The sequence below is a fragment of the Mytilus galloprovincialis genome, chromosome 9 (genome assembly GCF_965363235.1).
Source record: "Mytilus galloprovincialis chromosome 9, xbMytGall1.hap1.1, whole genome shotgun sequence".
NCBI lineage: Eukaryota > Metazoa > Mollusca > Bivalvia > Mytilida > Mytilidae > Mytilus > Mytilus galloprovincialis.
This window is the reverse complement of record NC_134846.1, coordinates 14,659,061-14,675,227: the sequence shown is the minus strand read 5'-3', so window position 1 is coordinate 14,675,227 and position 16,167 is coordinate 14,659,061. Positions and strand designations below refer to the sequence as shown.

The window sequence follows — 16,167 nt, the reverse complement described above, 5'->3', positions numbered from 1 at the left end:
TTATAAGAGTTACGCCCCTTTGAACTTATTTGCATAATGTACTACTGCAACAGTTTGTCATCGCAACTCCTCTGAAACTACACAACAGAATTTCATGAAACCTTTTAAGATAATAAGGACATACTATGTAGATGTGCATATCGACAGGAAATTACGATTCAATTTTTTTTCTAGGAGTTACATCTCTTTGAACTTATTTGCTTTAAGGTACTACTTCAACAGTTTGTCATCTCAACTCCTCTGAAACCACACAACAGAATTTCATGAACATTTGTAGATAATAAGGACATACTATGTAGATGTGCATATCGACAGGAAATTACGATTCAATTTTTTTTTCTAGGAGTTACGCCCCTTTGAACTTATTTGCTTCAATGTACTTCTGCAACAGTTTGTCATCTCAACTCCTCTGAAACCACACAACAGAATTTCATGAAATTTTGTAGATAATAAGGACATACTATGTTGATGTGCATATTGACAGGAAATTATTATTCAATATTTTTTCTTATACAATTTTTTTTTCTTACACTTATTTAATTTCTCCAATGACAATGTGGGGACGTGGGGTATGTGAGCGTGCTCACTAAGGTTCTTTAATTTTTGCTATTTTCGCATTTCTTGATTGGTGAGTGTAGTGAAATATCTGTTCTCAGCAAATGATTGGTTGAAATTATAATAATAAATTCTTTATTTAAAGAGGGTAAACTCAGTTAGTTATAATAAACCAATCTTCCCTGAGGCCCTCACATACAAATTACAATACAATCAAAACAGATATTTACACATAGTTAATTTACAGTCATGTAGTCCAATGTATTGTTATTAACATAAGATATAATGCTGTTTAAGATGTATACATGTAGTTAAAAATACAAACGAAAATAAAAAATATACAAATACATTGTATCAAACATTTCTTATCAGGATTGTGTTAGGTACTTCTTGATACTTTGCTTAAAAGTAAAAGTGTTTTGAGCTTTACGCATTTTGTGTGGTAGTCCATTCCATAACACTGATCCAGAATAAGCAAAGGATTTCTTATAAAGCTCAGCTTTTGGCTTAGGAACTATCAGATTACCTTGAGTGACACCTCTTAAGGAGTAAGGATTATTATCTGATTTCAGTTTAAACTTTTGAACTAGGTACATTGGTGCTTCCATAAGCATACATTTATATAGAAGTAAATATTTGTGATATTTTATTCTATTGTCAACTGTCATCCACCCAAGTTTTTTTAATAAGGGGGCTGAGGGGGATAAAGGATCTGAATTAGATTAAATTATGACGTCAAATTTTCTTGGTTTCTTCTGAATTTCCTATTGCAACATCATGAAAAAAGACAACTATGCCTGATGACGTCACATATATAGAACACAACTTTCTGCAAATCTTTGAATAAGAATGATAAAAATCATTAGAGAAACAGATTCCACCACTGTTACTTCTGTATTACGATATTTCTCCACTCTCAACAGTTAAATTTTAATTATTTAAAAAGCTCTGCAAGCCTCACACATTAAATATTAAAATTTAACTGTCTTGAGTTGAGAAATATTATAACATACTTGTTGCAGTGTTATAATCCATATGTCTACATTGTTGATTTTACACACCAGAATGTAAAATTAAGTGAAATACAGTTTGTACAATTAGCATCTGAGATGGAATAAAACCATTGTAAATACTAGGCTTTATTATAAAGGCTTGTAACAAAAGGCAAAATTTGAAACCTAACTGCACATTTTTACCAAATTGTTAAAAAAAATATTGGTTTAACAATATGCTAGTGTATACGTAATGAACATCCTAAATAATCTAAAATAGTACAGATGTACCATAACAATCTATGCTGATGTATATAAGTACTGATTAAATGCTGATACATCATTTATTGATAAATGAAGTTTCTTATTTGTAGAGTCTGTATGAGAGTATCAAGAATGAACCTTTCAAAATCCCAGAAGACGATGGCAATGATCTCATGCATACATTCTTCAATCCAGACAAGGAAGGCTGGCTATGGAAACAAGGTTAGTTGTTATAATTAGATATTAAATGTCATCTACAGACTACAGTTACCAGTGTCAGATAATATATTTTCTAAATTTAGCAGTGTCAGATACTATTTTAACTACAGATACCAGTATCAAATACTTCATAGACTATTTGTTCTGAATCTTAAAGAAATATCTTTGCATCTATATATAGCTTTTCATTTTTGAAATTATACCCAATGAGAAGATAAAACACCCTGATAATTTTTGAGGAATTGTTAATGTTATCAAGATGAAGTACAGCAATAAAAGTCCTAATCCTTTTTTAAAAAAACAGGAAATTTCCTAGTAAATCTTCATATTTATGTCTCGTCTATATCTTCTTATATCCATTCTTTTCTTAAGATTGTTATCTAAAACAAAATTATCCTGGACAGCTTATGGTAAACATAAGGGAAAGTCCCCTCGATAACTTTGTTTTCCTACGATGTTATGAACATTTCTAATTTTATAATTTTTGAATAGCTTTTTATAAACTTTACTTAATCTCCTCAGTTGTAAGAAGATATGGATTAATTTAGTGTTTTCATGAAAAGTGAAAATCTCCAGAACCATCTCTACAAATATACCAAATATTTTTCCTCGTCAATCTTTATAAAATATTGACCTTAAGTCCTTAACCTTATGAATAATTTTCATAAACTTAAGATTCTACTAGGAACAATTAATCAGAAATAAGGACTTCATTTCTATTGAAACACTTATCTCATCTCCAAGTTGTTAAAAAAGAATGAAAAGATTTATCCTGATCTAATTTGCTTTGAATTAATAATTTCCTGTTTAAAATCATAGTTTGTACTGAAAGTGTAAAAAACAACCTTCTTATAGACAGGGAAGGTAGATATGTACTATTGTGAAAGTTCATCAATGTACGTATATCCTTAATTGTTGGCTAAAAATAGAACTAATATAAACAGGAAGTTGAATATATTATTTGGTTTTCATATGAAACTCCTGAATCACTTTTCTTATAACCGCAAATTTGTAATTTATAGTACATAATTATATGTGTATGGCATATACTTGTTAAATTGCATATTTAAATGTAACTTTGTTATTGACTTAAATTGGAGTGCCATCTTAGAAATATTGGAACAGCTCAAAACCTCTAGGAATAAAATTTAAATTGGATCGACGAAAAAGTAGATAAATTTTTGCCCCAATTTTAATGTATAAAATCTAGACCATAGGAGTGAACACTATTTGTGATAACAAAAGGTGTTGATGTGGCATCTTTAATTTCCCAAAAAATTTCCAGACCCCCTTCTCTCTATAGACAATCAAAAAGTAATCTGACCAACAGTTATTTCTTGAAACAAAACTTTTGTATATTACAACTTAAAGAGCTACAACTTAAAGTGTATATACAGTCAATGACAGTAATTTTGCACAAGACAAAATAAAATTGAAAAGCCAAAATAGAATTGAACAAGACAACATAAAATAGAACAAAACAAAACAAATAAAATTGAAAAAGACAATTTATGCAATTAATTCTTTAATACTAACACTGTTTATCAATCTTGCATGAGAAGATAGGTTAACAAGAGGGTTTGACTAAAAGCATGAATTTATACAATTTTTGAAACAGTAGCCTAAGTCATTTGCTAGACTTTGAGCTCTGCCACACAGACATCTTGACTTTTACAAAGCTTATATTCAACTGTCTATAATCCACTCAAAATCATTAGCTGTGATATGTCAGGATTTTCTATTTCTGTGTGTCAGAGACGATCGACCTCTGTTTCAGAGATTGTAGCTTATAAGCATGAGGAGAACTAACTACACTTAACAGATTAATAGTTGTTTTTAGGGGGCACCTATGTAAAAAAATTGGTTCACCTCGAATATTTATACCTAGTTTTCTTGAAATTCTCAATTGAATTTTCTTTGCCAAAAATAAACGGTGAAAGTGTTTGAATTCTAATAGAAGATCATAGTTAAGTTTTAAAAGTAATTATTAGGGTCCCGCCAAAGGCGGTCCCCTATAGTGATCAGTCTGTCCGTCCGTCCGTCCGTCTGTCCGTCCGTCCGTAACACTTTGTGTCCGCTCCATATCTAGAGAACCATTATGATTTCATACTTTATACTTTACATGTTTATTAACCACCACCAGAGGGCGTGTCATGATGTATGTACAACTTCCTAGGTCAAAGGTCAAGGTCAAAAAACTTTGGTTTCAGTTGACAACCCTGTGTCCTGTGGTGAAGATCGTGTCCGCTCTATATCTTGAGAACCGTTATGATTTCAAAGTTTATACTTGACATGTATATGAACCAACACCAGAGGGTGTGTCATAATTTATGAACGACTGCCTAGGGCATAGTTCAAGGTCAAAAACTTTGGTTTCAGTTGACAACCCCATGTCCTATGGTAAAGATTGAGTCCGCTCTATATCTTGAGAACCGTTATCATTTCAAAGTTTATACTTGACATGTATATAAACCAACACCAAAGGGTGTGTCATAATTTATGTGCAACTGCCTAGGGCATAGTTCAAGGTCAAAAACTTTGGTTTCAGTTGACAACCCCATGTCCTATGGTAAAGATTGTGTCCGCTCTATATCTTGAGAACCTTTATCATTTCAAAGTTTATACTTGACATGTTTATAAACCAACACCAAAGGGTGTGTCATAATTTATTTACAACTTCATAGGTCAAAGGTCAAGGTCAAAAATTTTGATTTCAGTTGACAAACCCATGTCCTATGGTAAAGATACAATTTTTTAATGCACATTATTCACAGCGGGGCCCACAGAGATGGCTCCCATCTCAATGATATCTAGTTGTATCAGTATTCCTTATTATATGTTTTGTAAACTTAGAGTCACAACTATTATTAAAATTACAGGGTCATAGACCAATAGATCAGTCAGGCAAGTTTTTATTTAAAATGCTACATGTTTTTCAAAATATAAGAAGATACCAAGGGGTTATAAAAAATACCTTAGTCTGAGAAATACTTTTCTATGACACAGAAACTAAACAAAACCATAAAAACATATGATGGTACAGGGCCTTAAGGTCTTTTAAAACATACAAGTATCCTGACAGTAGGTAAAGGTATTTAAATTACCTGACCTCTAAGCAAGTTTTGATTCAATGAAAAAGGCCTTAAAAAGTTCAACAAAGGCTATGGAAGATCTGCAATCATCAACATTTAAATAAATTTTACTTTGATACTATTTGATTCTGTGTAACCACCGAAAACATTGGGCACCTTGTGTATTTCCAAATCTACATGTATACAGCAGACTGCAAACCAAATTATTCCCAGATTATACAGATAATATTGACATGTTGTTCTTTTATCAGGAGGTAAGGCGGGTGTAAGTGGTGAATGACTTTTGACCTTTTGTTTTATTTTGAACTTGTTCAGCTATTGCTGGGTATTACTGGGTTGCATGTTTTATAGTAGGAGTTTTGTTTTTTAGCATGTTGTTATTTGAATTTTAACCTAAATCACCTGCATCTCACATTTTCATTGATCTAGAATCATTTTTGAAAAGGGGTTATTTAAAATTTAATGGAGTACCATGACAATGTTGCATCATATGGGAACAAGCTTATTATGATTGTCCCTGATTATACCAGGAAACTGAAATTAAATTTGGAATTGGTCCTCCCAACACCAAATTTTGCTTGCTTTTGCTTTTCATGATGGTGCAATTTTGAAATTAAAATGGGTGAAAACTTCAGAGTGTCTGTGATCTTTCAAAGAGTTATTTATTTATCATTTTCTAGGCCATTTTTTTTTTTTTTTTTATTTGTGTATGATAACTAGTTGCAGAAAATCTAATTATGGAAACTTTTAATTTCCAGGATTTTTCATGTATTTTTAGAAGAATATTATTTTTTATGTTTTATGTTATTACTGATGTTATGAGCACGATAATTAAGTGATTATCTAAGAAGGGTTTTATCTGTATAGCTATTTAGAATGTGCTGTGATTTTTGAACAAAGTCACTTTGTACCATATTGTTCAGACTTTAATAATAAAAAGAAGATCTGATGATTCATTCAAAATGACTTTGTAATTCTGTACTTATCAGTATGTTTATTCTTTAAAATTCCAAAAGTTGTCTCTTATTAGCTCACCTGGCCCGAAGGGCCAAGTGAGCTTTTCTCATCACTTGGCGTCCGTCGTCGTCCTGCGTCCGTCGTCGTTAACTTTTACAAAAATCTTCTCCTCTGAAACTGTTGGGCCAAATTAATCCAAACTTGGCCATAATCATCATTGGGGTATCTAGTTTAGAAATTGTGTGGCGTGACCCCGCCAACCAACCAAGATGGCCGCCACGGCTAAAAATAGAACATAGGGGTAAAATGCAGTTTTTGGCTTATAACTCAAAAACCAAAGCATTTAGAGCAAATCTGACATGGGGTAAAAATGTTCATCAGGTCAAGATCTATCTGCCCTGAAATTTTCAGATGAATCAGACAACCAGTTGTTGGGTTGCTGCTCCTAAATTGGTAATTTTAAGGAAATTTTGCTGTTTTTGGTTATTATCTTGAATATTATTATAGATAGAGATAAACTGTAAACAGCAATAATGTTCAGCAAAGTAAGATTTACAAATAAGTTAACATGACGGAAATGGTCAAATGACCCCTTTAAGAGTTATTGCCCTTTATAGTCAATTTTTAACCATTTTTTGTAGATCTTAGTTATCTTTTACAAAAATCTTCTCCTCTGAAACTGCTGGGCCAAATTTAACCAAACTTGGCCATAATCATCATTGGGGTATCTAGTTTAGAAATTGTGTGGCGTGACCCCGCCAACCAACCAAGATGGCCGCCACGGCTAAAAATAGACGATGGGGTAAAATGCAGTTTTTGGCCTATAACTCAAAAACCAAAGCATTTAGAACAAATCTGACAGGGGTAAAAATGTTCATCAGGTCAAGATCTATCTGCCCTGAATTTTTCAGGTGAATCGGACAACCTGTTGTTGGGTTGCTGCCCCTAAATAGGTAATTTTAAGGAAATTTTCCCGTTTTTGGTTATTATCTTGAATATTATTATAGATAGAGATAAACTGTAAACATCAATAATGTTCAGCAAAGTAAGATTTACAAATAAGTTAACATGACCGAAATGGTCAGTTGACCCCTTTAGGAGTTATTTCCTTTTATAGTCAATTTTTAACAATTTTTTGTAAATCTTAGTTATCTTTTACAAAAATCTTCTCCTCTGATAATACGTGGCCAAATTAAACCAAACTTGGCCACAATCATCATTTGGGTATTTAGTTTTAAAAATGTGTGGCGTGACCCGGTCAACTTACCATGATGGCCGCCATGGCTAAAAGTAGAACATAGGGGTAAAATTCAGTTTTTGGCTTATAACTCAAAAACCAAAGCATTTAGAGCAAATCTGACATGGGGTAAATGTTCATCAGGTCCAGATCTATCTGCCCTGAATTTTTCAGGTGAATCGGACAACCTGTTGTTGGGTTTTACAAAAATCTTCTCTGAAACTACTAAGCCAAGTTAATTATAGATAGAGATAATTGTAAGCAGTTAGAATGTTCAGTAAAGTAAGATGAACAAACACATCACCATCACCAAAACACAATTTTGTCATGAATCCATCTACGTCCTTTGTTTAATATTCACAAAAACCAAGGTGAGCGACACAGGCTCTTTAGAGACTCTAGTTTTTATATCTTTCGAGACATTTTTGCTGCAAATTTAGATTAGTATTTTTTTTTTGATTGATTGATTGTTGGTATGTTATATATCAAGACCTGATTTTAACGTCATAAAGTTGTAACGTCTTCCTTGTCCCAAGTTTGTAATGTGGCACTCTTCACTCACATCACACATGGTCCACAACTAAGCTTCCATTATCACATTCTACACTTTTTCAAGTTATTGTCATAGAAATAATATCAAACAGAATTAAAATAAGTACAATTGGTAATTTTGAGTATTTTAGATAAAAATTAATTTTTATTATTGTCAATATGATGTTTGATTTATATCAGAATAAGTTGTTTAAAGTTGTTGTTGTTTATCAAACTATATTCCCTCAAGGGAAGAAACTCTTGCTGATAAGATAAAAAGTAGATCTTCATCAAGGCTCATTGCTTTGACATGCTTAATCATATGTCTTCATTTGTGAAATTAGTCACCACTGCCTGCAACAATCATATAACAAGTGAAAATAATAAATTTAAACCAGACTAAAAAACTGTGTAATTATTGAAGTTTCATTTAAGTTGTATCGTGTTGCAAGTATTTTTTTTTTAATTTAATTTATTTAATTAAATAGCATGACGATGATATGGTGGAGGAAAATTAATCAAAATTAACCTAAACTCACTAAACTCTTTAAATGACTGATTGATTGCTGAATTTTAATACCACTTTATACAATTAAGCTTATATCTTACAGTCAATTTAAACACAGTTAGTAACTTCTATGAAATTCTTTGGTTTACTAGAATGTTGATCCATGTGGGGTTCTCAGGTTGGAAACCCCCCTTTTAAAAATGACTGGATCGGCCCCTGTATTCAATCTGCACAAATCTTGCATGAGTACATGGTAAAATTAGAATGAATAATAATTTATGCAAGCACTTGACCGCTTAATTCTTTAAAAAAAAAACCTTTTTGTATCTTTGCATAAAGACAGTAGTGTATTATCAATTAAGTTAAGCTTTTCCCTGCCACTGAAAGCTTCAATATATATGCATTAATAAAGGGTTTCCTTCTCCATCAGTAGTTTGGTGTATTTACATAAATTCATTTAAATTCTAGACATTTGATTTTAAACATGTTGTAGTAGTCATGCAGCTGTGATGGAAGATATATTGAAATCAGATTTAAAACTCTAAAATCGACTTGCGTCAGTCATTCTAATGGATATAAAATATGCATGAAATTTAGATTTGCTTCTATTATTGCAATTTATCCATATTTAAACTTTTTTGCATAAAAATGATTAAAGATAGAAATAATATTAAAGATTCTGTGTCCATTTTGAATTAACCTTGCATGTTAATATAAGAAAATGATAGATGTAGGTGCAGTGAAAATTTGTATTGTCAATGGTATTGCAAGCTATATATAATGGTTGGATTCTTGGCGATCTTAATTTGTCAATAGTTGTTATGTAATATAAGAAAAAAAGCATAAAAAACGAAGTATTGGAAAAAGTTTTACTGGAATTCTATTCCGTCAAACCATTTTGATAATAATTGAAGATTGATTGTATTTCTATTTTCAGGTGGGCGTGTTAAGAACTGGAAGAGGAGGTGGTTTATACTCAATGACAATTGTCTGTACTATTTCCAGTTTACAACCGTAAGTGATGGGTATCTGCTTCTACTCATTACCTGATGACCGAATTTTTGTGCCTCATATGTGCTTTTGCCTAAACCATGTCATTTCTTCTAAAAATATTTTTTGGATATACTTTTGAATTATATGGACTTTTTCATATCTCAATGTATTTGTACACTTCAGTACACATTTGTAGTTGCTTTTTTTTTTTAAATCCCATACCAAAATTTAATTATATTTATATAATGCAATTGTGCACTTATTAATATTTTTCTTGAGTTTCCCTTAGCCAATCATGGACTGTAACATGTTAAAGGGACTGGGTTATTATTTTGTGAGTTTTACTGGCAGTAGTACTGCTACAGATTTGAGTATTCCCTTAACAAATCATGGACTGCAAGGGACAGGGTTATTATTTGTCAGTTTTAGTGGCAGTAATACTGCTACAGATTTGAGTATTCCCTTAACAAATCATGGACTGCAAGGGACAGGGTTATTATTTGTCAGTTTTAGTGGCAGTAATACTGCTACAGATTTGAGTATTCCCTTAAAGAATCATGGACTGTAAGGGACAGGGTTATTATTTGTCAGTTTTAGTGGCAGTAATACTGCTACAGATTTGAGTATTCCCTTAAAGAATCATGGACTGTAAGGGACAGGGTTATTATTTGTCAGTTTTAGTGGCAGTAGGTCTGCTACAGATTTGAGTATTCCCTTAAAGTTTCTGAAGTCTGAACAATAACTTTACTGAGTATTCTTTTTACAGCATTAGCTATTGATCTGCTATCATTTTTGGTCAATTCTTTTTGAATTTTTCAATAGCTTTTACCAACATTTTATGTGTTTTAATATATTTTTTATGTGTTTGCAGGACAAAGAGCCTAAAGGAATTATACCTCTAGAGAATATCCAGGTCCGTGAGGTACCAACAGAGAAAGCTAACAAACCTAACTGTTTTGAGCTGTACACACCAGTACAAGACATCATCAAAGCATGTAAAATGGACAAAGAAGGCAAAGTGGTAGAAGGTATATACAATATTCATCTTTTAACTATTTACCATTTTTTCACAAATTCTTCATAGCAGTCCTTTATAGCAGGCTTCATATTCATGACATATTGATAAAGGGAACAATCAAACCCAATGACAAACAAGGAAAGGTAATGTAATGGTTTCGTGTTGTGTATGAACAGAACCTAGAATGACAAAAGCGGTCAGAAACAAACAATTCTTGATTTTGGACAGGTTTATGAGGATAAGACAGCATTATATTCAACCTTACTGATATCATCTTGATATATTGAAGAAACACAAGTTTGGAAAAAACCTGCAATAAAAATGTTTCCAACTAAATCCTCACAGAATGAAGACTAAAAAACAGAACAAACCTATTGTTATTACGGTAAGAATCTGTAAATAAACACATTAAAAAAAGTGGCCCTTCTTTGGAATATTTTGGAAATAAGTAAAACATTTTGGCTAAATTTTAATTTTATGAAATAAAAATGAGGCAATGACATTGAAATGAAAATGTTTATATTCTTTTTCGTTTGTAGTTAAGCATGTTTTATTAGTTTATAAGTATCAACATTATCTTTGTAGGTAAACATAGTGTATACAGGATGTCTGCCGCCACTAAAGATGACAAAGATGAATGGATCAGATGTATTAAGTAAGTATAATCATTTATAACAATGTGTTGAACCAGTTTTGGCTGAGCCAGAATTTTTGTATACTACTGTGAAAGTACTTTAATTCGTGGGTATGAATTTTCGTGGTTTGAGCAATATTTACATGTTCGTGGGTTTTTAAATTCGTGGATTTTAGCTTTCTAAAAAAAAATGAAAAATTAAAACCTTTATAGTTAGGATTGAAGAAAATTGCAAAGTAAACATTGACGATGTAAATCGTAGTGATAACACTAATTAACCCGTTAAGTGATCAACAGATTAAAGACCATCAAATGTGTTAATTAGGTCATAAACATGTCACCTAAAGAAAACAGTAACATAAACAAATGCTATAAACGTATCTTGAATTGTCAAATAATTCTTATCAAAATCAAGCCCAGCATGAAATTATTATTTCCCATATGTACGAGAACTGTGAAGATATAAAATGAACACTTTATCATACTAGCATATCAATACCGGAAATCTGACTTTCATCGTTCAAAAATATTTTTTTTATGAGAATTAAAAGATCAAAAAGTTGTACAGTTTAGGTTATTAAAGATTAAATGGGTATAATCCTGCATGGCGTTGTAGTTCTATTACTGCTATTAAAGACGTATTCCCAGATTTGGCGTTATTCAATATATTCTCTAGATCATATCAATAGTCAAACCTACCGATGGGGATCGTTCCATGTCTTGATTTGGACAATGGTTGTTTTATTTCGTTGAACACTTGAATTCGTGGATAAAGTCATCCACGAAAACCACGAAAATTGGTACCCAACGAATAAAAGTACTTTCACAGTAGTTCAAATAGTAACAGTCTGTAGGAAGACATGTAACCTGACCAAGACACATTATGCTCACTCAGAGCTGACCAAGACACATTATGCTCACTTAGAGCTGACCAAGACACATAATGCTCACTCAGAGCTGACCAAGACACATTATGCTCACTCAGAGCTGACCAAGACACATTATGCTCACTCAGAGCTGACCATGACATATTATGCTCACTCAGAGCTGACCAAGACACATTATGCTCACTCAGAGCTGACCAAGACACATTATGCTCACTCAGCGCTGACCAAGACACATTATGCTCACTCAGAGCTGACCAAGACACATTATGCTCACTCAGCGCCGACCAAGACACTCAGAGCCGACCAAGACACATTATGCTCACTCAGAGCCGACCAAGACACATTATGCTCACTCAGGGCTGACCATGTGCTAAATAGAGAAGCAGCAGATGCTTAATTTCAAGTAATTTGTTTAACGAAGCTTGGGATCTATTATTTCTGTTCTTGACCTTGACAGTTGCTTGAAGGTCACTGAAACACACCCAGTAATTTGTTTAACGAAGCTTGGGATCTATTATTTCTGTTCTTGACCTTGACAATTGCTTGAAGGTCACTGAAACACACACTACAGCAAGATCAAAATAGCTTGTATTTGATCCAAATAGACCTGTGTTAAGGGAGACAATTTTTTAAATCGTTAATTTGGGTGTAATATCAATTTCATAAATGCTTTTTCAAGCATTCTTGTGAAACAGAATTCATAGAATCTGTATTACTTAGACACTTAAAATATATTTAGGAAAAAAGTGGACACAAATGCACAAGAAAGATTTAAGAGCTATAATATTTTCCATAGGTCAATCTCCAGTAAATAGTTAATTGGTTATAAAACTGGTGTATATTCTATTTCAGAGCTAGTATAAGTGAAAATCCATTCTATGACATGCTGGCAGCTAGAAGGAAGAAGGTGCTACACCAAAAATAGAAAGGACGTCTTATGTATAAGCACATGTATATAGTGTAAATATAGGTGTATATTTATCTTACTCGCAGTTCTATATCAGGTTTATTGTTCAGAAGCTTTTTAAAGCTGAATAGTCATGTACAGCTTTTTATAACAGCAAATATTCAAATCAGATTATAAACTTATGGGGGGAAAACTTTCATCGTGATACAAGTTGCCTTTAAATTCTAATAAATTTTTGATAAATGACCAAAATATAAAAAGGATAAAGTTTTTTCAGGTTTCTCTAGCAGTGATATGTATTATTATCCTGAGCATGTGTTGACATTTTTGGGAAAGTGTTTTCAAAAAGTTAATTTTTCGTGAATAAGAAAAATACTACAACTTTTATGTATTCAAGCTAGGAAAGAAAGGCAAAATATATACCTCCATATTATTTTAAAACTGAAATCTGAAACACACTTTTTTGTCATTTATACATTCTGAGTTAGTTTTATTAAAAAAAATAACAGGGAAACTCAGGAATCAAGCTTTCATATATTTGTTATCTTATGTTAAGATGAATGTCATATAAATTTTATGTTCATGGAAGAGTAATTTTTTTTTTTAATTCTGAATGTTTCATAAAAAGCAGTTATTAAACTGTGCAGTTATTTTATTTTTGATTTTGTACTAACCATGAATATTATATCATTGTATTTGGAATAAGACATAGATTTTTTTTTTTACATTACATGTACAAAAAAAAATGATGTATTAGACAAGACATTAGATTTAACCAACACACAAAAACAATAATTGACTAAAGAAACAAGTTGACCACTGCACTTAATTGCCATTAAGCATTTCACTTTGGTCAGTTAACATTTTTCAATATTTATCTGTCTCATTGTAGAGATTTATTACATCTTACACAATGAATCAAATTTGGTAGGTAGTTTTGTAGAGAGGTAGGAATTCTTGTAGATAAGTTTCTGTGATTATTTTGATGTAGAATCAGTGTAGATATTATTTATCAGGGTAACAACCTCATTGTTAATTATCTTCAGTGGAAGCAAATTGTGTTTGAATCTATTTTTTTGTGTAATTGGTCAGTTCAATATCTATCGCAAATTGGTTTATATTTCTATTTAACTAAACCAAATTACACATGTGATAATGGTTTAAATGTCTAAAAATAAGTCTTCATATAATAGGGCCATGATATAAAGGCATGATAGAAAATCTCGCCAAAAACATTGTTTATCACATTTAAAAAACATTGCAGTATTCATCTTAAGCATGGGAATTGTTTGGAGATTGTATATAATTCACTGTTTAGCTCATGGAAAGAGGGGAAAGTAGATATAGTATTCAAACTAGTATCAAATTCAAACTAGTATCAAAACCCTCATAGTTAGTTTTTTGAGATTTTCTGATTTTCTTATGTTTCCGCTCCATTTCATTCAAGTATTAGCATGTCAATGATTTGCTCACAATGTAATATACTCATATATATAACCTAGTCATAGATGTAATAATATATATTGTGTACTTTTGTATGTGTATTTTGTAAGCATCTGTGTGTGTATTTTGTAAACGTCTGTTAAGCTTTTATTATATGATGAAAGTTTTTATGTATATATGTGAACTGTTTGAGTGTATGTCAGTATGTCTATGATATGAATGTGTAAATGTCTTGATAAAGAGAGAAATAATGCTATTAAGTGAACATGAGCGTTTGATAGTTTATAGAAAAGTATGTATGAATGTAAAATTGTAAGTGTATGTCATGGATTGATACTAACATTGTAAAAGACTGGTAGGAATATTTACATTGCAACACCATTATTTTAAAATTTTCAATGAAAATAAGCTATTTAGATAAAGTTTAAGTTATCTTTTAAATTTTTATATTAGATTTCAACACAATATATAAATATTGATAGAAAATATGTTTTTTCTCTATTTTGGTGATTTACTAAAGAGTCATTTTGAAGTTTTAGACTTCGATAATAAAAAGCAGTTTGGAAATTTTAAAATCTGTATAATAAAGACTAAATGGTAAAAAGGAGAAATTTTTCCGTAACAAGTTTTAACTGACATAAATTAAGTATGAAAGTTACCAGTTCCAATTAAAAACATACAAAAATAAAACAGCGTAGATCATTTCGTGAACAAAGGTAAATTAGGACAAATATATGTGTATAGATGGTTGTGCCAAGTCTCTTTGTGTATAAAGGAAAAAACATGTTTTCGTAAATGTGATAAGGTTTTGTAGTCGGAAAATAAGAGGTGAGAGTTACTGAATAAAAGTTGTGTGTTCATCGTTTGTAAATGTGATAATGTGCATTATACACAACAGAGGGTTTAATTTAATTATAACATGGATATTATAGTTGTTGTATTTTGTTTTAACTTTACTCAAGTATAAATTAATGATAAGTTATGTACCAGAAGTTAAAAATTAAAAGAACAGACCTGTGTTGACATTATATGTTGAGATCATAATATATCACTTTTGTGGTGTTTTTGCATATAGAATAATCTACATAAATTAGACTAAATCTAGAAAATTCTTAAAAAATAAAAAAATTAATAAAATCAACCCCCAAAAAACTTACACAAATTGGCTTTACAAATAGAACTTATTTAATCATAGAACTCAACAACTATAGCCACTTACAAGATATCATTATTTCATTTCATTTGTGTATTTTGATTAATATGTTTAACTAGAGAGTTAACATTACACAAGTTTTCATAATCATTTTCATTTTAATTTTAATTGTCGTAGTAATATAACTTTTAAGGCATAATTCATTATTCTTTGGATTTTATTTAATTTTTATCAGACATAATAGATGGAGACACTCTTTTATCAGGGAATAAGTATAAAGATATATGTCATTATTCTCTGAATTTTATTTTATTTTATAAGAAACAGTAACTGAAGAAATCATTTTTAAATAAGTAAATAATAAAGAAATTTGAAACGTTATGCAAATGTAATCATAAAAAATAAAGATGTTCCAATCTTAATTTTATGTGATTTTGTATTACCTGTTGATTGTCGAGCCTTCGACTTTAGTCGAAAAAGCGAGACTAAGCGATCCTACATTCCGTCGTCGTCGGCGTCGTCGGCGGCATCAACAAATATTCACTCTGTGGTTAAAGTTTTTGAAATTTTAATAACTTTCTTAAACTATACTGGATTTCTACCAAACTTTGACAGAAGCTTGTTTATGATCATAAGATAGTATCCAGAAGTAAATTTTGTAAAAATAAAATTCCATTTTTTCCGTATTTTACTATAAATGGACTTAGTTTTTTCTGCGGGGAAACATTACATTCACTCTGTGGTTAAAGTTTTTAGAATTTTAATAACTTTCTTAAA

The 16,167-nt window shown here is 31.1% G+C and overlaps 1 protein-coding gene across 4 annotated transcripts in view; it reads left to right on the top strand.

Moving 5' to 3' along the window:
- Window positions 1-15,812, top strand: part of LOC143044491 (cytohesin-1-like) — a 36,822-nt gene extending 21,010 nt beyond the window's left edge. For all 4 annotated transcript variants that reach the window (XM_076216539.1, XM_076216540.1, XM_076216537.1 and 1 more), the window contains 5 exons: window positions 1,922-2,033; window positions 9,293-9,369; window positions 10,220-10,376; window positions 10,952-11,021; window positions 12,740-15,812. In XM_076216539.1, the coding sequence (XP_076072654.1) occupies window positions 1,922-2,033; window positions 9,293-9,369; window positions 10,220-10,376; window positions 10,952-11,021; window positions 12,740-12,812 (489 nt within the window). In that variant the 3' untranslated portion in view covers window positions 12,813-15,812. The remainder of the gene's footprint in view (window positions 1-1,921; window positions 2,034-9,292; window positions 9,370-10,219; window positions 10,377-10,951; window positions 11,022-12,739) is intronic.
- The last annotated feature ends 355 nt before the right edge of the window (window positions 15,813-16,167 follow it).